This window comes from Trachypithecus francoisi, unplaced genomic scaffold (genome assembly GCF_009764315.1).
Source record: "Trachypithecus francoisi isolate TF-2019V2 unplaced genomic scaffold, Tfra_2.0 Contig00397, whole genome shotgun sequence".
Taxonomy (NCBI): Eukaryota; Metazoa; Chordata; class Mammalia; order Primates; family Cercopithecidae; genus Trachypithecus; species Trachypithecus francoisi.
This window is the reverse complement of record NW_022680618.1, coordinates 56,120-81,023: the sequence shown is the minus strand read 5'-3', so window position 1 is coordinate 81,023 and position 24,904 is coordinate 56,120. Positions and strand designations below refer to the sequence as shown.

Sequence of the window (24,904 nt, the reverse complement as noted above, 5' to 3'; positions counted from 1 at the left end):
GCTTTCTTGTACCTGGAATGCCTATCTGCCTCTGTTCTAGTTGTCAAACTCCTATTCAGTTTCAAGTCTTGTTAAAAGTGAAGGTTCCTGGGCTCTAGTCCCAGAGACAAAAATTTAGTAGGTCTAATGTGGGGCTCAAGAATGTGCATTTTTAATATGTACCACAAAGTGATTTTGATGCAGGTGGTTTCACAACAGCACTTTGAGAAACACACCTCTAAGATTAAGAGGGTTTAGGTTGGCTAATACCTTTTAGCATCTCTGACATCTAATACCTTGATCCCCATCTCCAACTATGTGTCAAGAGGATATAAAGTTGTATGTATTACAAACCAAAGTTCTAAAACTTGCCTGTTTGACATTTCTCGTTGGAATTTGCTCTTTGACTCTTGAAGGGGTAGCTTACTTCCCCTGGTACTTGAACTCAAAGTGTTTCCAAATCCTATGTGAAGAGATAACATTTTGAAACAAAATGCCAAGAAACAGCTGAATGAAGCTTTTCACAAGTTCTACAATGCTCTCTCCAACAGATATGATCTGGTTAAGGAAGGAATGAATAATTCTCAATCACCTAATTTAATTTGCATAGAAAAATTAGGGGCACAAAGCTAAGGGAGTAAAACTATAAAACATGTAGGTTAGCTTATTAGTAACTATATTATAAGGTCCTCAAGCCACCTATGTTGTTGTAAAATACGTATTTGGTCTTTGACCCCTGTTTCTAACTCTACTGGGTTGGAAGACACCCAGTTGGTATTCACTGCGGAACTGATTGCTTGCTTGGTGTGTGGGGGAAAAACCCACAGACATTTGGTCACAGATGTCTTCTGGGCTGATCATGGTGTGAGAGTGAGGAAAAACAGTTTGTGCTTTTCCACTCACCCTCGTTCTTTATATACTCACATTTTCATTCACATAAATGATCAAGATGAAGTTCACTCAGTATTTTCAACGGTCTGCTCATAATCATTTAAAATGCTCTATACATGGGGGGAAATGTATTGAGACTGATTTTCCCAGTGACAAAGCTATGCCCTCTTAGGACTAGGCTACCTCAAAGGATCAGTACACATTGCCTATTAACTTACAGTACCCAATGACATTTAAGCTTGAGGTAGGGAACAGTAGTTGTCCAGTGATATACAAAATTGTGCCTCATGACCCACACCATGGAGATTGTCCTGGCCCATTCTGTGAAGGTGGTCAAATCCTCTTCTTTTCAGAAGTAGTATTAATTCTCTAGGTAATTCTAAGGGCCCCAAAACAATAACACTTCAACTTCTAACTGCTTCCCTTTGAAATATTCTTTTTTTTTTTTTTTTTTTTTTTTTTTGAGACGGAGTCTCGCTCTGTCGCCAGGCTGGAGTGCTGTGGCCGATCTCGGCTCACTGCAAGCTCCGCCTCCCAGGTTTACGCCATCTCCTGCCTCAGCCTCCCGAGCAGCTGGGACTACAGGCGCCCACCACCTCGCCCGGCTAGTTTTTTTGTATTTTTTAGTAGAGACGGGGTTCACCGTGTTAGCCAGGATGGTCTCGATCTCCTGACCTCGTGATCCACCCGACTCGGCCTCCAAAGTGCTGGGATTACAGCTTGAGCCACCGCGCCCGGCGAAATATTCTTTTAAAAACATGAGGTGGGTTATAGTAAGAGGCATCTATAATTGTGGGAATACCAGTCTGCACTGAGAAGGCTGAGGGACTGATTTCTTTCTGTCAGCCCTAATGGGAGACAGTATCTCCATTGCTATCTTGTCATATGCTTGCCAAGATTTTCAATTCTCTGTTTTAGTGAAATACTGTAAATTTGCCTTTTTTTTTGAGACGGAGTCTCGCTCTGTCGCCCAGGCTGGAGTGCAGTGGCCAGATCTCAGCTCACTACAAGCTCCGCCTCCCGGGTTTACGCCATTCTCCTGCCTCAGCCTCCCGAGTAGCTGGGACTACAGGCACCAGCCACCTCGCCTGGCTAGCTTTTTGTATTTTTTAGTAGAGACGGGGTTTCACCGTGTTAGCCAGGATGGTCTCGAACTCCTGACCTCGTGATCCGCCCGTCTCGGCCTCCCAAAGTGCTGGGATTACAGGCTTGAGCCACCGCGCCCGGCCAAATTTGGCTTTCACTTAAAGAGCTAATAAGCCTCATTATTTTGGGGTTGTATATGACTTAAATAGAATTTCTAGTATAGGACAAACTAATCTTTTCTTTCCTATTTACTTATTTATTTACTTCAAGCTGAAAAGTCCATATTTCAACTAGAAATAAAAGTTATTTTCTTTGCAAACAGATGAATAGTTTTAAAAATGGATTTTTTTTTTTTTTTTTTTTTTTTTTTTTTTTTTTTGAGACGGAGTCTCGCTCTGTGGCCCAGGCTGGAGTGCAGTGGCCAGATCTCAGCTCACTGCAAGCTCCGCCTCCCAGGTTTACGCCATTCTCCTGCCTCAGCCTCCCGAGTAGCTGGGACTACAGGCGCCCGCCACCTCGCCCGGCTAGTTTTTTTTGTATTTTTTAGTAGAGACGGGGTTTCACCATGTTAGCCAGGATGGTCTCGATCTCCTGACCTCGTGATCCGCCCGTCTCGGCCTCCCAAAGTGCTGGGATTACAGGCTTGAGCCACCGCGCCCGGCCAAAAATGGATTTTTTTGTCCTTCACAAATATTAGCAGACCATTTGCAATCTTACAATGGAGAGCAAAATAGTCTGTTCCATGAGAGAAAATTGAATAAACAATTTGAATTGACTTTTACAAGAGATAGGAGCAATAGAATAGAAAGTGCTCATTTGCTATATTATCATTATGGAACAACCTTGATCTCTGTCCTTAGGGGGGAAATGTTCTGTGTAGAAGGGTCACATTTTCAGTTTTGCTAAAAATTACAATCTTAACAAACCAAATCTAACTAAACAAGCACACACAACAAAGGCAAAGAAATTTAGTTCCAGGAGTTGAAATGAAAAATATTCAAAGAATTTCTAATGAAATGATTCCATGCTAAGTATGATTTTACCTGATATTTTTGTCTTCTCCGTATCAGTTGAAAAGCTAGTAACTTGTAAGTTTTCCTCATCAAAATCATCCCGAACTTCATTTCCCAATTCAAAGTTCACATTCAAAACTTCTGAAAATAGAGAATTGCTTTTATGTGCATCTGTCAAATTTTGATTTCCAGATATATTAAGACTTCTGTTGAAGAACACTGTTTGAGAGACTTTCTCATTTGAAGTTGTAGAATAGTTATATCTCGAAAAATCTGTTACGTGTATGTATAAAAGACTGTAGGTACATTTTAAACCACAAGCATCGTAGTCTATTGATATATCAAACACATCTTTCAACTACTAAACAGAGTTCTTGAGTAACAGTTTTCAAAAGCATTGTGTCAAGCATTGTTGAATACTGTATTCAGCCAATTCTATTAACTGTATTAAGTTGCACTAAATTTAAGTTTCAATAAATTTTTTAGGCAATTAATTTTTCCTCTTAATTCCCATATTAGAATAACTCTACTCCAAGATTGGATTATAATAGTTTTTAAAATGGCATTCTTCCTCCAGATCTTCTCCCTAAAGTTAATTTTCAGTATTGTTATAAAAAGTATTTGTACAAAATAAATAATATTTATTCTTCTCCTGCTAAAAAATCCTCACTGTTATTCATTGTTTATAGTCTAGATTTAGAGCCAAACTACCTAAGTGAAAATTCCACCTTTCTATTAGTTGTGTGGTCTTAGACAAGTAATTCAAACTTCTTGATTCTGCAAAATAAGGCAACAATAGTACCTACCTCAAAAGATTGTTATGGGGGGCTAAATGCTTTTAGTTGTACAGTTTTACATAGTATTGTGCTAATAAATGTTTAATAGCTACCTCTACAAAAAGCGTATGCTTATGTATACATATATAAGTTTATTATAATCTTTACTGATGTAAAGGCTATACAGCACACATTTTATAAATAACAGTAACATATATGGTATGCTTACATGTAACTTCCATATATCTAATTGATTCTCATTGAATGTTTTCATTAAGTTTTGCCACTCTTTTATCTGTAGTCAACCCATGGTTGCAAGTGACAAATGAATGTAGCTCTCATGTGAATGTTGTTTGATATTTTTGTTGACTCTAACAAGTAAGATGAAAGTATTAATAAAACAACAAAGACATCTGTTGGGATTTCACTCATTCATCATTGACTTAAGTAACTTCTTTCCTGAATTAGATAGTAATTTTCAAATACTAGAAGAATATTCTCTCAATTTTTTGTGTTATTCACAATGTAATGGCTACAATAACAACACGCGTTTGTTTAATCTACACGATTAAATTGTATCCCTCACTTTCTTAAGTCTAAATAATAAGCAAAACAATAAATCAAACCCAGATTGGTAGTGTTTGCTGATTCCTATGGTATAAATGTTCCCACCATAACGATTTCAAGCTATTAATGTGACATAATTGAATAAGAAGTTGGGAAAAAAATGCATGACAGCACCCTATTATATAGCATTTCTACCATATAGATAAATAACCTCAAGAACACATATAACAGTAAAATACAGTGGAACAATTAGAAAGTGATGAGTTATGAATATTTTTGCCTTTGTTTTTAACATAATTTAATTGAGAGTTTATGTAATTAAATTTTTAATAATGGCTGAAAGATTCTTGAAAATTTAATAATCACCTCTCATAAGTCAGTATAAACTTGCTCCAGCATATCACTGAGTTTCCTCCACTTTAAGTATCCTCCACCAATTGATTTCTTCACCTGTCCAAACCCTTCTTTATTCTTCAACCGTACCTATAACTACAGTTCACATTATTCTACTTTTGTATGTTGATTTGCACACACTGAGACACACAATGTACTAAAAATGGAAGTTTGTACAGAGTGCAATGGGAATGCAGAGGAAGGAGGATCTAACCCTACAATGGAAGTGAGACATACTCTTCTAGGGGATACCACATGACAGACAGACTCCTAAGGTGATAGCATATGAAGGAAGAGTAGTTGGAATTTCAGCTTGATAGAGCTGTGGTTGTGAGGCAGGGCAAGAGGAAAGGGAACCTATGCCATGAAGGGAAAACACCATGTAAAAGACACAGCAATATGAGAGAACCAAGAATTTTGGGAGAACTCTAAGTTTTCAGGATTTCTGGAGTACAAAGTAGGAGAAGGCAGGGTCCACTGTGTCTGCACAGGTAGTTAAACGCTAGATCATGTTGAAGCTTATTTGCCATATTGAGGAGATTTTTTTGTTTTGTTTTGTTTTTTCCTTACAGGCAAAGGATAACTATTGAAGATGTTTCAGCAAAAGGTTTACACAACCAGATATGTCTGTTAGATCACCTGGAATATTATGGATTGAAGGATAATGAGACTGAAAGCAGAGAGAAAAGTAAGTTATTGTAGTAAATGAGAGACAATGAATGCTTAAGCTAGAGTATCAGCAGAAAGGATAGAGAGGAAATAACAAATATAAGAGATGTGCAGGAGGCAAAATAATTAAGATTTGGTGATTATTTACACATGGGGTGAGCCATTTAGAAGGACACTTTTTCTACCTTTAGCAGCTTAACAAAGAAAAGAGTTCATTCGCCGAGCTAAGGAAAAAAGAGAAGGTGCAGAGTGAGGTACAAAAAAGCCAGAGTTCAGATGCTGACATGTCTGATATGTTAACTGTTAGGTGGATATGTCCAGGAAGGTGATTATATAGATGAATTTGGAGTTAGAAAGAAAGATCTAGATGGGAGATACAGACTTAGAAATTATCAAAACATAGTGATTAAAGACACAGGCTTGGGTGATATTGTATAGGAAAAGTTTTTGAAGTGAGAAGAATAAAAAGAAAAAAAGAATACTTTTGCAACATCAACAGGAAGAAAAGCCCATGCCGCCTAAGAGGTAACAGGAAACCAATATAATGGTTTAATTGAAACCAAAGGGAGATTTCCAAATGAAAGACCAGAAGTATCAAATACTACAGAGGTCAAAGAGAGTAACAGTTGAAAATAGTTCACTGAATTCAGAACTTAGAAAGTCACTAAATGGCCTGAACAAAAACAATTTCAAAGGAGTTATACAGAGAAAATCCAAATTTTAATGAATAAAGAGGAACTAGGGTATAAGGAAGTAATGAACATACTGAGTGTCAATTGCTCTTTCAATTAATTTTTGTTGTGATGAGAAAGCAAGAGATAGAGGGTATCGGGACTCTAGAATTCTGGTTTTTGTCTGCCTGGTATGCTTTCCCTTCTTTTAGTGGCAGTACCCTCCCTTTCCTTTGAAGGACCTACTTCTACAATTCCACTGGATCCTAGTAAGGCCATTATTCATGGTGCCCTGCCTTCTCTGGGGCCACAGGTATACAATGACCCAATCCTCAGGTTACTGGGATTGAGCAAGTGATAAACACATAACTCAAATGAGGCCAGTTAGAATGAGTTCTGGTCTGCCAAACCTAACAGGGAAGTCTACCTTTTTCCACTGAGGCTGCTAAACTGGTAAGATGAAAGTTAGGGGCTACCTGCCATGTGAGAAACCCTATTTAAAAAGTAAAGCCAAGCAGCAACAGGCATAGCTAAAAGATTGAGAGAAAGCCAGAGACATGAGTGCCTTGATTTAGCCAGAATTAGGCCAGATACTTTTCAGTTTACTTGAGATAATTGGTTCCTTTTCTTGTGCTTAAGTCATTTTGAGTAGAACTGTTATCATTTATAATAAAAAAAGTCATGACCAACTAGATGAGGACATGAAGCTGAAGAAGGAAGAGACTTCAGCATATTTATATGCTAAAGGGAAAGACACAGTGGAGAGGAAACAATGAAAATATGGGAAAGAGGAGATGGATAATGATCTTCTGAAGTCCCAGGGAAAGCAGGATTGGACAGAATTAAGATTACAGGAGGAGAGATATGCCTCAAGTGGAAGAAAAGATAATTTTTCTTTTAAGACAAATAGATGGTTACAGATGAATGCAGAGACAGGGAAATATATAGTTGAGGGGTGGGGCGAAAAGCTGAAAGAGTTCATATACTACTGGTTCGATTTTCAATTTTCCACTGATAAGTAAAAGTCAATTTCATTTTATAGAAATGGCATTGGGCTGGGATTCAAAAGACATGGAATCTATTTCTGGTCTTTCATTAATTAGATATGAAATTTTTGGACCAGTCATTTAATCTCTTGGAGTCTTGGCTTCTTTCACTATAAAATGACAAACTGCACAAAGGTCCCTTCCAATTTAAGTCTTATGATTCAACATGCTTTCTCATATAATTTTTGACATTTTTCTTCTTCCCTTTTTGAAATTGGAATACGGAAGATAAAAACTGCTATGCTTTTTAAAAAACATTCTCAAAAGCAGTATTTGAATATATTTAAAGTATGTTTTGCCACCAAAGACTAATATGTGAAAAATATAATAAACATACTCAATTAATTATTACCAACAGTACCAGAAACTATAACAGCTTTTCATGCATTATCTCATTTAATCCCGAAAGCCCTAAAATATAACCAGATAAGGAATTTAGACAAAGTGGTTAAGCAGATTATGAAAGGTTACACTAAATGTCAGAGCTAGGACTTGGACATATTGTTTTCAGATCCTGTGAACTTAACTACTATACCATACAGCTCCTCCTTAAAAAAAAAAAGTAGCCCACTCAATAAAACAGGGATACAATTATTATTGGGTGTTAAGGTATCTAGATGAGGCTTTAATATAATAATATAAATTGCATTTGGAATAGTGAGTGGGAAATAAAGGAGGAAAACCATGTAAATAGAATACAAAAGTAAGCAGAGGGAAGGACAGATAAGCTCTTGTGTGCAGAAGGACAAGTAATAGAGTAGTAGAATAAGGAAGCAGTAAGTTAGAGGGCTACGTGTTGAACGAAGATAAATATAAGAAAGTTGGGCCGGGCGCGGTGGCTCAAGCCTGTAATCCCAGCACTTTGGGAGGCCGAGACGGGCGGATCACGAGGTCAGGAGATCGAGACCATCCTGGCTAACACGGTGAAACCCCGTCTCTACTAAAAAATACAAAAAACTAGCCGGGCGAGGTGGCGGGCGCCTGTAGTCCCAGCTACTCCGGAGGCTGAGGCAGGAGAATGGCGTAAACCCGGGAGGCGGAGCTTGCAGTGAGCTGAGATCCGGCCACTGCACTCCAGCCGGGGCGATAGAGCGAGACTCTGTCTCAAAAAAAAAAAAAAAAAAAAAGAAAGTTGACAATTTTATACTTCCTATCCACTTTGTAATGATATCCAGGCTTTGAATAAGTCGGATAAATGTTCTGATTCTCCAGGTGGGATTAGGGAACTTTTCTTGGTATCATTATTGGGCCTAATAGCTGCCATGGTATCATAAGAGGTAGTGAATACTCCAGCCCCTGCCTCTGTAAAATCTTAAATTATGACTAGACGAAAAAAAAGTTACAACATGAAAAAAAAATGGCAGCATGAAGAAAAGAATGTCAACAGAAACCAATGCCAAACACATGAAATGATTTTCAGAAAACCCCAAGCTTACCATTTCTACATACAGCCACTTGAAGAAATAACTCAATGGATAGGACTGTCTCATGTTTTAATAGACTGGCTATTAGTAGCATTATTCAGGGAAATTATGCTCTATTAATTGCAGGAACCAGAGTAATGATGAACCAGGCAGTGTCAAATTTATATGCATTATCTCATTAATTTAATGACAGACACAAATAAAAAAGCAAATCTAGATTACAAACTAGCTATATTCCACAACCTAAGTTATATTCTCATACTAACATAGAATTGTAAGAATCATAGGTTTAAGAATTGGAGGCCGGGCGCGGTGGCTCAAGCCTGTAATCCCAGCACTTTGGGAGGCCGAGACGGGCGGATCACAAGGTCAGGAGATCGAGACCATCCTGGCTAACACGGTGAAACCCCGTCTCTACTAAAAATACAAAAAAACTAGCCGGGCGAGGTGGCAGGCGCCTGTAGTCCCAGCTACTCGGGAGGCTGAGGCAGGAGAATGGCATAAACCCGGGAGGCGGAGCTTGCAGTGAGCTGAGATCTGGCCACTGCACTCCAGTCCGGGCGACAGAGCGAGACTCCGTCTCAAAAAAAAAAAAAAAAAAAAAAAAGAATTGGAGAGATATTAAAGGTCACCCGGTTCAATACCTTCATCTTAAAGGTAAGACTAAAGCCCAAAGAGATTAAATAACTTACCCAAGGTCACATTGATATTTTGTAAAACTGGACTAGTTTTATAAACATAAAATTTTATAGTTCCTATCCACTTTGTAATAATATCCAGGCTTTGAATAAGTTGGATAAATACTCTAATTCTCCTAGTTTTATAAGCATACAATTATTTTAAATAATTCTAATGATATGAACATAATCATTCAGTATGTTAATACTTTATATACCCAAGGATACCTTATTTGCTCAGATTTTCCTCATAGTATCTTTAAATTAAAATAGCATTATGTAGGAAAGAGATTTTAAAAAAATGTATGACAAACAGAGTAAGACCATTTGAATAACAGACCCAAGAATTTGAAAATGATTCAGTAATCTAAGAGAAAAATGTTGCCAAGTTAATAATTATAATAATTTCACATACTGGTGTTTCAATAACACTGCTTCTCAATTCAAAGTAATAATAAGCCTTTTACTCTCTCAAGTAAGTATCAATGGTAATCTACCTTTGTCTTGATATTCAGATGGTTCTTGTCTAACTTTTCCATAGATTTCAGGCTGATCCCACTGCTCCATTATAGGTAATTCAGATATGTTTAAATATTCTGATCTTTATAAAGATAAAACAATAAAAATGTTAAAAAATGAAAATTAATGTAAGCCTGAAAACTATTTATTCATATAAATAAAAATAATGATTTATCTATTTAATACTTCTATGATAAACTGGACCCTGCCTGGGTAGCAAATAAATAGGTGCTTAATGAAAGTGACCAATACTTAGTCATCTTTACACGCCCTTAGTTAGATAACAAAAGCCACGATCTGTAGAAGTACTGCTGGCATCTGTCCTGATGAGTCAGTTCCTGTTCTGTACTAGTTGTTAAATATATTGAATGTCATTTCTGCATATAGAATGCCCTTATCTGGAAGGGAAATTACATATATGATTGTCCTGTAGGCATCAGGATACAGAAAAAGAATACTGAGTTACCACCTAAGACCTTCTGCTTGCTAACTAGGAATATGAACTTCAGTTTTTCCATTTAAACAATGGGGAAAAAAATACCTCATTTTATGGGCCATGTTGTTGTTTAAGTCAGAAAATATAATGCACAAATGTGCAATTTTCATATTATAAATCTGAGATATTATTAGCATGGACTGAGCTTCTAAATGGAAAGGTTAGACTTTATATGCCAACATGATTTCCATTTTTAAAGTATACTCTTGTCACTTAGTTTATATTCCCTATAAAGAGAGACCCTACGGGAATGTCATAGGAGAGGTAGTTTCCTAGGGAAGAGATGATTTCATGAGTGTTATTTCATAACTGTAGAGTTCTAAACAAATTTAGGGTATTAAAGATAATGACACCAGGCCGGGCGCGGTGGCTCAAGCCTGTAATCCCAGCACTTTGGGAGGCCGAGACGGGCGGATCACGAGGTCAGGAGATCGAGACCATCCTGGCGAACATGGTGAAACCTCGTCTCTACTAAAAAATACAAAAAACTAGCCAGGCGAGGTTGGCGGGCGCCTGTAGTCCCAGCTACTCCGGAGGCTGAGGCGGGAGAATGGCTTAAACCCAGGAGGCGGAGCTTGCAGTGAGCTGAGATCCGGCCACTGCACTCCAGCCTGGGCGACAGAGCGAGACTCCGTCTCAAAAAAAAAAAAAAAAAAAAAAAAAAAAAAAGATAATGACACCATTATGATGTTATTGCTTCATTATGGAACTAAACGGTAACTGTGACTTGATGGTAGCCAGTGATTATCTTTCCCTGAATAAGTGGTTACCTGCAGGAACAGAGTTTATGATAAATATTTTACCTTAGATATTAACATTATATTTATACCTCGATATACTAGGAAGGGAAGGTTTTGGAGTAAAACCGAACTCTTTAAGGTCCACACTTTGAGATTTATTCATCTGTATCTATAAAGAAACAAAAATAAGTCCAACTAGCAGTTTCACATCAATAACTTTAACAAATGAGCCAAACAACAAAACTCCTGCTGGTACATAAAGTCCCCAAATCAATGAATTAGGAGAAACTCAGGTTAGTTCTTGACTTGAATATTTCACTCAGGTCCTTCTTAAATGTTGGCTTTTTTTTTTTTTTTTGAGATGGAGTTTTATTCTTTCACCTAGGCTGGAGTGCAGTGGTATAATCTCAGCTCACTGCAACCTCTGCCTCCTGGGTTTAACCAATTCTCTGCCTCAGCCTCCTGAGTAGCTGGGATTATAGGCGCCTGCCATCACGCCTGGCTAATTTTTGTATTTTTAGTAGAGACGGGGTTTCACTATGTTGGCCAGGCTGGTCTTGAACTTCTGACCTTGTGATCCACCTGCCTCGGCCTCCCAAAGTGCTGGGATTACAGGCGTGAGCCACCACGTCCGGCCTAAATATTGGCATTCTTCATGGTTCTTCACTAGGTCTCTTCTTACACTACACTTTCTCAATCAAAGATCTCATTCTTGGCCGGGCGCGGTGGCTCAAGCCTGTAATCCCAGCACTTTGGGAGGCCGAGACCGGCGGATCACGAGGTCAGGAGATCGAGACCATCCTGGCTAACACGGTGAAACCCTGTCTCTACTAAAAATACAAAAACTAGCCGGACGAGGTGGTGGGCGCCTGTAGTCCCAGCTACTCGGGAGGCTGAGGCAGGAGAATGGCGTAAACCCGGGAGGCGGAGTTTGCAGTGAGCTGAGATAGGGCCACTGCACTCCAGTCCGGGCGACAGAGCGAGACTCCGCCTCAAAAAAAAAAAAAAAAAAAAAAATCTCATTCTTGTGGCTTCAATTGTCATCTACGTGTGAATGACTCTCAAATTTCTACTTCTAGCTCAGCTCTCTCTCCTGATTTTTTTTTTTTTTTTTGAGACGGAGTCTCGCTCTGTCGCCCAAACTGGAGCGCAGTGGCCGGATCTCAGATCACTGCAAGCTCCGCCTTTCGGGTTCACGCCATTCTCCTGCCTCAGCCTCCCGAGTAGCTGGGACTATAGGCGCCCGCCACCTCGCCCGGCTAGTTTTTTAATATTTTTTAGTAGAGACGGGGTTTCACCGGGTTAGCCAGCATGGTCTCGATCTCCTGACCTTCTGATCCGCCCGTCTCGGCCTCCCAAAGTGCTGGGATTACAAGCTTGAGCCACCGCGCCCGGCCTCTCTCCTGATTTTCAAACAGTTTTATCCAACTGTCTGTAGGACATCTTTATCTAGATATCTTGCAGGCCCTCTAAATTCAGTATTTCCCAAGTTGAACTTATTCTGTTCTCTATTCTGGCAAACTTGCTTTTCCTTCAGAATATCTACCCAAACGAGGCCCTACTTTTCTCCCGGTGGCTAATGCCAGAAAGCTGGGCATCATTTTGACTGCTCCTTCTACTTTGTCTCTTATAACCAATGAAGTGGCAAGGTAGTGATTCTACCTCTGAAAAATATTTTAACCCAGTCACTTCTCTCCATTGCTATGGCCACTACCCTAAACTAGGCCATTATTTTGCTTAGATTATTGTAAAAACCACCTAATGAGTCCCTTTGTTCCTATTCTATCATCCTCTAATCCCTTTTCTACATTGCAGTCAGAGTGACCTTTATAAAATACAATTTTGATCATGTTACTGTTAAAACTTTTCATTGGCTTCTCAGTACTTTCATGATAAAGTCTAATTCCTTAAAATAGCAAATAGGTCTGCATGACCTAGCTCCTACTTGCCTCTTCAGCCTCATCTCTCTCTCTATTCCTTTACTTGTAATTGAACTCTAGACATACTGTGTTACTGAGAAAGAGTTTCTTTAAAGATCTCTCTCTCTCTCTCTCTTTACTACCTCTGGACCTTTGTATAATCTTTATGCCTGGAATATTTAGCTATCCCTTCCTTCTATAATTCTGGTGCCTGCCCCTCCATCCTTGGCTTATCCTTCAGGTCTCAATCACATCTATTAGGAGTCCGTTCTTGGTCCATCAAATGTTGATTGAGTACATTTTCTATCTAAACTTAAGTGTGTTGTACTTCTGTCACAGAATCACTCATCACACTACACTAAAAAAGCATACTGACTTATTTGTATTTCTCACTCAACTACAAATTCTATGATTGGGAATAATACTGTCTTATTCATCACTATATCTTAGCACTTCGGCATATTCTTGGTGCTCAATGAAGATGAAAGGAAAGAAGAAAGATTTAGAAAAAAAGGAAGGAAGAAAGAAGGGAAGAAGGACTATGAATAATGGTAATATTTTTAGTCAAGCCCACAAGTAATTCTAAAGTACACTGTGGATACCTACCTAATTGATAGACAGAATAAAGAATATTTATATACATTTAATTATAGAACAAAGGGAAAAATGTTATTAAAACTAACCTTCAGACATTTAACTGGAGGAACAGATGAAACAGCGTTCCTGTTTCTTAAATCAGATAAATATGAAGAAATTGTTGACTCTTTAATTTCTGACTTCTGTACAACACCAATTTTACCTATGAAAAGAAACTTCAGATTCTTTAGGTTAAACTTCAGATTTTATTCTTATAAAGTCAAATTTCTTTAAATTTTCAAATCTAGTATTTACCTTTTTCATGTTGCCCAGAAAACAGAGAAAATTATTTGAGTTATTAAGTTGCATAATATAAATATCATACATAGATAATTAGGATGTCATTACTATCCACCAAAAACCTTTCAATTCTGAACACTTGAAATAAACTTGTTTTAAGGAACTCACAGCAGTCATGTCCACATGTATGTTTACTTTTACAAGGATGATTGCATTCTCGGTTCCCAGGTTTTTTGCTGGCAGTCATTCCTAAATAATATAGGAAAAAACAAACCTATTTGTCACTGCATTTATTATTGTTAATTTAATATAATTAATTTTTATCTAGTTTCCTTCCTTTCAGACAATACAAAAATATTGATTTTTATACTTCCTCAAGTGTTTTGTAATCCACATAATTTTTTTTTAAATAAAGAGATAGGGTCTTGCTATGTTGCCTAGGCTGGAGTGCCGTGGCTATTCACAGGCATGATAATTAGTACTATAGTCTCAATCTCCTGGGCTCAAGAGATCCTCCTGTTTCAGCCTTCCAAGTAGCTGGGACTACAGGCACTTACCACCATGCCTGGTAATTTTTAAAACATATTTTCGATAAGTTAGTCCCTGCCCCACTATTAGTCCCAACAAGAAACATCGAGCCACCTACAAGCTTCTCTCGACCTCCCTGGTGTGTATAACCTCCCTGGTGTGTGTGTGTGTGTGTGTGTGTGTGTGTGTGCGCGTGCGCATGCGCACGTATATATATATAGACACTATATATATATAGACTATATAGACACACACAGACATATATATATAATTTAATACTCTCAACCTCCATGGTATATATTTTCTATGTATGTATGTGTGTGTATATATATATAAAACATTATATATATATATAATGTTAATAGGGTCAAATATGGCGACATATCAGTAACTTTTATACTAAATGAGGTAAGAATGAAGGTGGAGTTTAAAAACACTTCTGCTGCTTTGTACTTAAGCCTGAAAAACCCGGAAAGAAGCCAACATCATGGCATTTTGACGGTACTGCTGACAGAAGTTAGTAAACAGGATGTAATATATATTTAATAAATATTAGAAATAAATGCTTTAGGGATCTAATAAATTTGCTATATGAATTCACAGAAAAGAGAGATTATTTCCATCTTGACTCCTCTAAGTTAGAATTAACATATCCAAATATATAGTTTATTCTTCATTTATTATATTTTAAACCAGCTTTTTCTTGATCTTAGCTCTCACTAGTAGCACAGGGAAGGAGAGATGTTTGAACTGGTCCTTGAAGGACAGACAGAAATATGAAAATGAGAATGAGACCAAGGGAAGATATTCCAGATGGAGGGCATAATACCCAAAGGTAGCAAATCACAGATTGTAAGAGCTGAAATCAGCTTATTTTTGCTGAAGCATAGATTTTAAGTGACCCAGAAATGTTGGAGATAGTGGAGAGCTTGAAAACCTTTACAACATTTCTTGGTCCTTTACTCTTCATTTTCGGTACCATTGTTCAATCAAGCTTTTCCAAGCCATGGCACATCTAGACAGTGATAATACACATATTGCAGCCTAGGGTAAATGGATGAGGCTGCTCAACATATGAGGCAATGGCTGGTCCTTAGGGCTGAACAGATCAATGTATTGGGTACTGATGAAGTAAAAAGAAAGTACCTGGCAGCTGGAAGCTGAGAGCTAAATCACAGTATTCCCAATTGAGCAAACAATTTTGAGAATATAAATACCCAGATAAGGCCACTTTGTGACCATAGTAGAAGAAGACAGAGATAAGACTACTGCAGGGGCCATTGAAAACAATATGCTAAGAATAGATAGGGCTCAAGGACAGTATCTTCAGTTGAACTTTTAATGAACTCCAGTAGGCACCAAGAAGGCAGATAAATAAGGAAGAGCCTAGAGACAAGGAACTAAGCAGAAGGTTACATCTGGGTAGAGAAAAGTTGTTTTGCATTGTGTTATTTCTGCTGACGTGGGGTTATGGAGTATAAATAAGGTGAGGCAGAGGCTCTGCGCACGGCCGCCATGTTCTCTGTTTGTCTTTGTCTCTTGTGTCTGTTCATTCTCCACCATCCCTGGCACGGTCCTCGATAAGTGGTGCAGCGAGCAGGGTCCACACGGGTGAGTAGTGGGGAACAAGAAGGGGAACCCCCTAGGAGCGGGTAAAACCCAGAGATTGTTAAGGGGAACCTTCTTAAGCTTTCATTATGGGGAATTCCAGTTCCTTGGCCTCAGAATATTTGAGATTATTACAAGGGCTTTTACTTTCGATTGGGGTTGATACAAAAGAGAGAACTTTGCGGAAATTGTTTGCTCATGTGGAACAACATTGCTATTGGTTTCAATATCAAACTAAAGTGCAATTAAATAAACGAGATTGGCAACAGGTTGTTAAGACCCTTCGTCAAGCGCACCAGCGTGGCGATGTAATGTCGGCACCTTTGTGGGCCCTCTGTGCCTCTATTACTCAGGCCTTGGAGCTCTTAGAGACAGACTCTGAAAAAGGGGAAGGTGGGGATAAGGAGTCTTCGAAGTCTCCGATAGCCATTTCCCCTCCTTTAGATAATCCTGTAACTGATGGAGAAGGTCCTTTGTATAATGATGTGTCTCAGGAAAAGGAATCAGAAATTCAAAAGGAGCTTCAGCCGGTTATTCAATTGCTACAACAAATTTTACAATTGCAGTTACCTCCCCCTCGACCTTCTCCTCCACCCACTCCTGTTTTTACTTTTCCCGTGGTTCATCCATCCCCATCAGCACCCAAGGCAGAGGAGGAGGATAGTTTTCCACCACCACCGCCGGTGGAAATGCTGCCTCGTTCAGGCACGGTTTTTGCTGTCCCCGCTTCTACTGCTAAAGCTGTAATTGAGGTATTGGATTCTCAAAAGGATGAGGATCCTCTACAATTGTTCCCCATTACTAGGCAACCTTTTGGCCCTAATGATCAATTTCCTCAAGGAGGTATGAATGTGCAGTATAATGTCCTTCAATTTAAGTTCCTTAAAGAAATGAAGGCAGCTATTGCTAATTATGGCCCTCAATCTCCTTTTGTCATGGGGCTTCTAGATTCTTTCTCCTCTGAGAATTTGTTTTTACCTCTTGATTGGGAGACTTTGGGAAAGGCTGTTTTGGACCGCTCTCAGTGGCTTCAGTTACGCAGTTGGTGGCTGAAAGATGCCAAAGAACAGGCCCACTGCAATGCCGCTAGAAATCATCCAGGACCAACAGAGGAGCAATTAACAGGTACTGGTCAGTTTGCTACCGTAGTGGCTCAATCTGGGCTCGATGACATGGCATTATCACAAATTAAAGGACTTTTTTTAAAGGCTTGGTGTAAAGTAGAACCATCGGGAAAAACTGCCTTGTCTTTTGTTAAGGTTTTGCAGGGTGCCAATGAACCTTATCCTGATTTTGTTGCCCGGCTCCAAGATGCTGTAATAAAGACTGTGGGTAATGGGGCAGCAGGCAAAATCCTGGTAACCACATTAGCTTTTGAGAATGCTAATCAGGAATGTCAGAGGTTGTTGCGTCCTTTAAAGGCTGCTGGAAACTTACAAATAGAAGATTTTATTAGAGCCTGTGCAGGAGTGGGAGGGGCTGCTTATAATGCTCAATTGTTTGCTGGAGCTCTATCTAAGGCACTCATGGGAAAAAAGGGAGTTTGCTTCCAATGTGGAAAGACCGGTCATTTTAAAAAGGAGTGCATTAAGTTATCTAATAAGAATGACTCCTCCAAAGTAGGATCTAAAAGGCTTCCCACTGAGCCCTGTCGTCGTTGCGGCAAAGGGCGACACTGGACTAATGAATGTCACTCTAAAGTGGACAAAAACGATAATCCTCTAACCTCCAGATCGGGAAACTTGCAGAGGGGCCCTTCAGCTTGGGGCCCCAGCAACAATACAAGCCCTCTTCATTTGCAATTTCCAGTCAGCTCGGGGGTCCAGCATCAGCAGGCCAGTCAGTCAATGTTAACCCCCAATTTTCAGTAGCTCAGCTTTTCTCTGCTACTTCTGGTAGTGCTGCTGCTGATGTGGTGATTTTGCAGGCCATTGAACTCACCCCAGAAATGGGAGTTGTTAAATTGGCTACAGGTGTTTTTGGGCCATTACCTCCACATACTGTTGGATTGCTTATAGGACGCAGTAGTAGTATTCTACAGGGTTTACAAGTTCATTTGGGTGTTATAGATTCTGATTATAAAGGGGAAATTCAAATTATGGCACAGGCTCATAAAGCTATATCCCTTAAAGAGGGGCAGCGGGTTGCACAACTCCTTTTACTACCCTATTTTCAGTTTCCTTCATGGAGGCAAGAAAGAACCGGAGTTTTTGGAAGCACGGGTAAACATATTTTTTGGGAAACCTTAGTAACTCAACAAAAACCCTTGTTTCCCCTCAAAATAGAGGCACAAATTTTCCAGGGCTTGGTCAACACTGGAGCTGACGTTTCCATTATTGCCTCCGACCAATGGCCTTTACAGTGGCCTAAACAGCCTGTTGCTGTTTCTCTTACCGGATTAGGTTCTGTCTCTGAGGTATATCAAAGTTCTCAATCCTTGAGTTGTCGAGGGCCAGATGGTCAAACGGCCCAAGTCCAGTTTTATATTGTTCCTATTGCCCTAAATTTATGGGGGCGAGATTTATTGCAACAATTTGGAGCTTTTGTTTCTATTCCTCATGTCTCTAATTCTGCCAAGAACATGATGTTCCGCATGGGCTACAATCCCCTTGAAAAATCTTTTTTTTTTTTTATTATACTTTAAGTTCTAGGGTACATGTGCATAACGTGCAGGTTTGTTACACATGTATACTTATGCCATGTTGGTGTGCTGCACCCATCAACTCGTCAGCACCCATCAATTCATCATTTATATCATGTATAACTCCCTAATGCAATCCCTCCCTCCTCCCCCCTCCCCATGATAGGCCCCAGTGTGTGATGTTCCCCTTCCCAAGTCCAAATGATCTCATTGTTCAGTTCCCACCTATGAGTGAGAACATGCGGTGTTTGGTTTTCTCTTCTTGTGATAGTTTGCTAAGAATGATGGTTTCCAGCTGCATCCATGTCCCTACAAAGGACGCAAATTCATCCTTTTTTATGGCTGCATAGTATTCCATGGTGTATATGTGCCACATTTTCTTAATCCAGTCTGTCACAGATGGACATTTGGGTTGATTCCAAGTCTTTGCTATTGTGAATAGTGCCTCAATAAACATACGTGTGCATGTGTCTTTGTAGTAGAATAATTTATAATCCTTTGGGTATATACCCAGTAGTGGGATGGCTGGGTCATATGGTACATCTAGTTCTAGATCCTTGAGGAATTGCCATACTGTTTTCCATAATGGTTGAACTAGTTTACAATCCCACCAACAGTGTAAAAGTGTTCCTATTTCTCCACATCCTCTCCAACACCTGTTGTTTCCTGACTTCTTAATGATTGCCATTCTAACTGGTGTGAGATGGTATCTCATTGTGGTTTTGATTTGCATTTCTTTGATGGCGAGTGATGATGAGCATTTTTTCATGTGTCTGTTGGCTGTATGAATGTCTTCTTTTGAGAAATGTCTGTTCATATCCTTTCCCCACTTTTTGATGGGGTTGTTTGTTTTTTTCTTGTATATTTGTTTGAGTTCTTTGTAGATTCTGGATATTAGCCCTTTGTCAGATGAGTAGGTTGCAAAAATTTTCTCCCATTCTGTAGGTTGCCTGTTCACTCTGATGGTAGTTTCTTTAGCTGTGCAAAAGCTCTTTAGTTTAATTAGATCCCATTTGTCAATTTTGGCTTTTGCTGCCATTGCTTTTGGTGTTTTAGACATGAAGTCCTTGCCCATGCCTATGTCCTGAATGGTACTACCTAGATTTTCTTCTAGGGTTTTTATGGTATTAGGTCTAACATTTAAGTCTCTAATCCATCTTGAATTAATTTTCGTATAAGGAGTAAGGAAAGGATCCAGTTTCAGCTTTCTACTTATGGCTAGCCAGTTTTCCCAGCACCATTTATTGAATAGGGAATCCTTTCCCCATTTCTTGTTTCTCTCAGGTTTGTCAAAGATCAGAGCAGAACTGAAGGAGATAGAGACACAAAAAACCCTCCAAAAAATCAATGAATCCAGGAGTTGGTTTTTTGAAAAGATCAACAAAATTGACAGACTGCTAGCAAGACTAATAAAGAAGAAAAGAGAGAGGAATCAAATAGACGCAATAAAAAATGATAAAGGGGATATCACCACCGACCCCACAGAAATACAAACAACCATCGGAGAATACTATAAACGCCTCTACGCAAATCAACTAGAAAATCTAGAAGAAATGGATAATTTCCTGGACACTTACACTCTCCCAAGACTAAACCAGGAAGAAGTTGAATCCCTGAATAGACCAATAGCAGGCTCTGAAATTGAGGCAACAATTAATAGCCTACCCACCAAAAAAAGTCCAGGACCAGATGGATTCACAGCTGAATTCTACCAGAGGTACAAGGAGGAGCTGGTACCATTCCTTCTGAAACTATTCCAATCAATAGAAAAAGAGGGAATCCTCCCTAACTCATTTTATGAGGCCAACATCATCCTGATACCAAAGCCTGGCAGAGACACAACAAAAAAAGAGAATTTTAGACCAATATCCCTGATGAACATTGATGCAAAAATTCTCAATAAAATACTGGCAAACCGGATTCAGCAGCACATCAAAAAGCTTATCCACCATGATCAAGTGGGCTTCATCCCTGGGATGCAAGGCTGGTTCAACATTCGCAAATCAATAAACGTAATCCAGCATATAAACAGAACCAAAGACAAGAACCACATGATTATCTCAATAGATGCAGAAAAGGCTTTTGACAAAATTCAACAGCCCTTCATGCTAAAAATGCTCAATAAATTCGGTATTGATGGAACGTAGCTCAAAATAATAAGAGCTATTTATGACAAACCCACAGCTAATATCATACTGAATGGGCAAAAACTGGAAAAATTCCCTTTGAAAACTGGCACAAGACAGGGATGCCCTCTGTCACCACTCCTGTTCAACATAGTGTTGGAAGTTCTGGCTAGGGCAATCAGGCAAGAGAAAGAAATCAAGGGTATCCAGTTAGGAAAAGAAGAAGTCAAATTGTCCCTGTTTGCAGATGACATGATTGTATATTTAGAAAACCCCATCATCTCAGCCCAAAATCTCCTTAAGCTGATAAGCAACTTCAGCAAAGTCTCAGGATACAAAATTAATGTGCAAAAATCACAAGCATTCTTATATACCAGTAACAGACAAGCAGAGAGCCAAATCAGGAATGAACTTCCATTCACAATTGCTTCAAAGAGAATAAAATACCTAGGATTCCAACTTACAAGGGATGTAAAGGACCTCTTCAAGGAGAACTACAAACCACTGCTCAGTGAAATAAAAGAGGACACAAACAAATGGAAGAACTTACCATGCTCTTGGATAGGAAGAATCAATATCGTGAAAATGGCCATACTGCCCAAGGTTATTTATAGATTCAATGCCATCCCCATCAAGCTACCAATGACTTTCTTCACAGAATTGGAAAAAACGGCTTTAAAGTTCATATGGAACCAAAAAAGAGCCCGCATTGCCAAGACAATCCTAAGTCAAAAGGACAAAGCTGGAGGCGTCACGCTACCTGACTTCAAACTATACTACAAGGCTACAGTAACCAAAACAGCATGGTACTGGTACCAAAACAGAGATATAGACCAATGGAACAGAACAGAGTCCTCAGAAATAATACCACACATCTACAGCCATCTGATGTTTAACAAACCTGAGAAAAATCTTTAAACATGTAGCCACTGTTCAGCAGCCTCAAGCCCTTCCCTTAACGTGGAAAACTAATATTCCTCTATGGGTTGAACAGTGGCCTTTAACACGTGAGAAGCTTGAGGCCTTGGAAAACTTAGTTCAGGAACAATTATCCTTAGGTCATATAGAACCTAGTACTTCTCCATGGAATTCCCCTGTTTTTGTAATAAAGAAAAAAAGTGGTAAATGGAGACTATTAACAGATCTTCATGCTATTAATGCATGTATTCAACCCATGGGATCCTTACAACCTGGCCTTCCTAACCCTTCTATGATTCCTCAAGATTGGTTGCTCATGGTTATTGATTTAAAGGATTGTTTTCTTTCTATTCCTTTGGATCAAAAGGATTGTGAGCGTTTTGCCTTCTCTGTCCCTGTTTTTAATAATTCTCAGCCACTTTCTTGATATCAGTGGAAGGTTTTACCTCAAGGTATGTTAAAGAGCCCTACCATGTGTCAAGAATTTGTCCATCGGGCCCTGGATCCTGTTCGAAAGCGTCATCCTTCTGTTCTTTTATATCATTATGTGGATGACATTCTTCTTGCTGCACCCACCAAAGAAAAGCAGCAAGAAGCTTTCACATCGTTACAAACTCAGCTTTCTTTTTACTCACTTAATATTGCCCCAGAAAAAATTCAAGTGGATTTTCCTATTCAATATTTAGATTATACCTTGGGAGCACAAAATATTTGACCCCAAAAAATTCAAATTCGACGCGATCATTTAAAAACATTAAATGACTTTCAAAAGCTTTTAGGAGATATTAATTGGATGCGTCCTGTTTTAGGAATACCAACGTATCAGTTACAACATCTTTTTTCTATTCTAGAAGGAGACAGTCACTTGAACAGCTCACGTCATTTAACTCCTTTGGCTTTACAGGAACTCCAGCTTGTAGAATAGCAACTTCAAAAGGCCCATTTACATTATATCCTTCCCGACGTTCCCCTTTCCTTTTGTTTATTTCATACTTTACATTCTCCCACAGGAATGATTCATCAAACAAATCGGCCGTTAGAATGGATCTTTTTGCCCAATAAAACATCTAAATGCTTGACTACTTATATCGACCATTTAGCTGAATTGATCATCAAAGGACGGCATCACTGTCGACAACTCTGGGGAGGAGATCCTTCCTTAATTATCTCTCAATTCACTCATAGTCAGATTACTTATCTTCTTGCCACTTCTGATTCTTGGCAAGTTGCTTGCGCCTCTTTTGTTGGACAATTTTCTACCCAATATCCTAAGTCTCCGATCTTTTCATTTTGCAGGCAACATTCTGTGTGGCCTTTCTCACCAATATCTGTATTTGCTGTTCAAGGTCCTACCTTTTTTACTGATGCTAGTAACAATGGTGAGGCTGGATATTGGAGTGTTCATCAATCTCGAGTTACAGTTTATCCTTATCCCTCGGTACAACAGGGAGAACTGTTTGCTATTCTCATGGTCTTACTTGATTTCCCTACCACCAGTTGTAACATTGTTAGTGATTCTCAATACGCCGTTTATGTTACTTCTTATATTTCTCAGGCCACTCTACCTCTTTGTGCTACTTCTTCTCTTCAAAAACTCTTTTCTTTGTTGTCCTCTACTTTGAGCCAACGTCGAGCTCCTTTATTCATCACTCATCTTCGTTCTCATTCTCAACTTCCTGGACCGTTAGTTCATGGTAATACTCAGATGGATTTGCTTTTAATCGGCCACCTACAGACTGCAGAACAAGAACATGCTCTACATCACACTAATAGTTCTGGCCTTCAACGACGGTTTCATTTAACTCGTAAACAAGCTTGTTCTCTTATTCGAGCTTGTCCTTCTTGTGCTCCTTTGAGCATTCCATCTTTCCATCCTGGGGTTAATCCACGAGGTACTCAAGTTAATCAAATTTGGCAAATGGATGTCACACATGTCCCTTCTTTTGGACGATTAAAGTATGTTCATCATACCATTGATACTTTTTCTCATTTTCAGTGGACAACTCCGTTGCCATCTGAAAAAGCTGATTCTGTTATTACTCATCTCTTAGCTTGTTTCGCCATCATGGGCATTCCTCTTATACTTAAAACTGATAATGCCCCTTCCTATGTTTCTTGTAAATTACAGGTTTTCTTACAGCAATACAATATTCAACATATCACCGGTATCCCGGGCAACAGTCAAGGTCAAGCCATCATTGAGCGCGCAAATTTAACCTTAAAAACTCAGCTGCAAAAACAAAAAGGGGGAAATGAGTCCCCCAGAAACCAGATTCTGAAGGTTCTTTTTATCTTAAATTTTTTGAATCAATGGAGACATTGCAGGACTCCGCTGCCGTAACCCATCTTTCCTCACCTCCCTTGGTGATAGTCCCCGCCAACAATGTAAGGGTTGGTATCCTAATGAAGAAGGTAAGTATGCTCAAGGGCAAGTTCTAAAACAGGGATGGGGCTATGCTCTTGTCCTTACAGGGAGCGGACCTGAGTGGTTTCCTACAAGGCGATTGAAACCCTGTTGAAAAGAAAATTGGACTCAGCATGCATCTCTTCCTTTGTTGGATGTGCCTCGGTGGGGGACTTATTTCCCTTAGTGAGGCTTTGTATGAATATTGGACTTATATTCCCTTTCCACCCTTGTATCAGGGAGTCACCTGGGAGGAGGCGGAAATTAAGGTTTTCACCAATGACACTACTTGGATGCCGTCCCCCTATATGGACAAGGACAACATAGAATGGGAAATGGGAATAATAAACAGCACATATCAATTTGGAGTGGAAGGACTTCCAATTTGCATGGGAAATAGTCCTCAGTGTCTCCGGAAATCGCATGAAGCTTGGGCTGTTCGCCATAATCATAGCCATGTGGCTGCTAATACTGTTATTATTGTAACTAGAAGCTTTCAGTATAATCATACTGTATATAGTAATGAGACTATTCCTAGTTCCTTACCTTTTTGTCCTATCCCAGAGGTTTCCCCTAATATTGAGGTGCTGGAGTGGCAGCACTGTTGGGGAACTAAGCCCCGGATTTTATTAGAATATAATGGGCTGCATTATAACTGATTGGAGTGTGCACGGTGATTTTCAAACAAAATTTAGTCACATACCTTTGAAATGGCACCAGGTAAATAAAAGTATTGCTGCTGACAGTAATGAAACCTTGGTATGGCGTGAAGGAGGCCTGTCGCCACCTATGCCTCATCTTAAACACTCTTTACAAGTACAGAGTCATCTTTGGAAGTTATTAGCTGCAGGCGATGCCATTAGTACTTTTGTGGGGAATATGTCCCTTAATCTTTCTAACCCAAATAGCTCCTTTCATATTCAGTTACATCGGAATA

At 39.3% G+C, this 24,904-nt stretch overlaps 1 protein-coding gene across 1 annotated transcript in view; it reads right to left on the bottom strand.

The window, feature by feature from the left end:
* Positions 1 to 247: 247 nt before the first annotated feature.
* LOC117083834 (probable ATP-dependent DNA helicase HFM1) overlaps positions 248 to 24,904 on the bottom strand; it is a 61,284-nt gene continuing 36,627 nt past the window's right edge. The window contains exons 8-13 of the mRNA XM_033211940.1: positions 13,911 to 13,991; positions 13,550 to 13,665; positions 11,037 to 11,116; positions 9,690 to 9,793; positions 3,000 to 3,110; positions 248 to 442 (exon numbers count right to left, since the gene is read on the bottom strand). Coding sequence (XP_033067831.1) covers positions 294 to 442; positions 3,000 to 3,110; positions 9,690 to 9,793; positions 11,037 to 11,116; positions 13,550 to 13,665; positions 13,911 to 13,991 — 641 coding nt within the window. The 3' untranslated portion in view covers positions 248 to 293. The remainder of the gene's footprint in view (positions 443 to 2,999; positions 3,111 to 9,689; positions 9,794 to 11,036; positions 11,117 to 13,549; positions 13,666 to 13,910; positions 13,992 to 24,904) is intronic.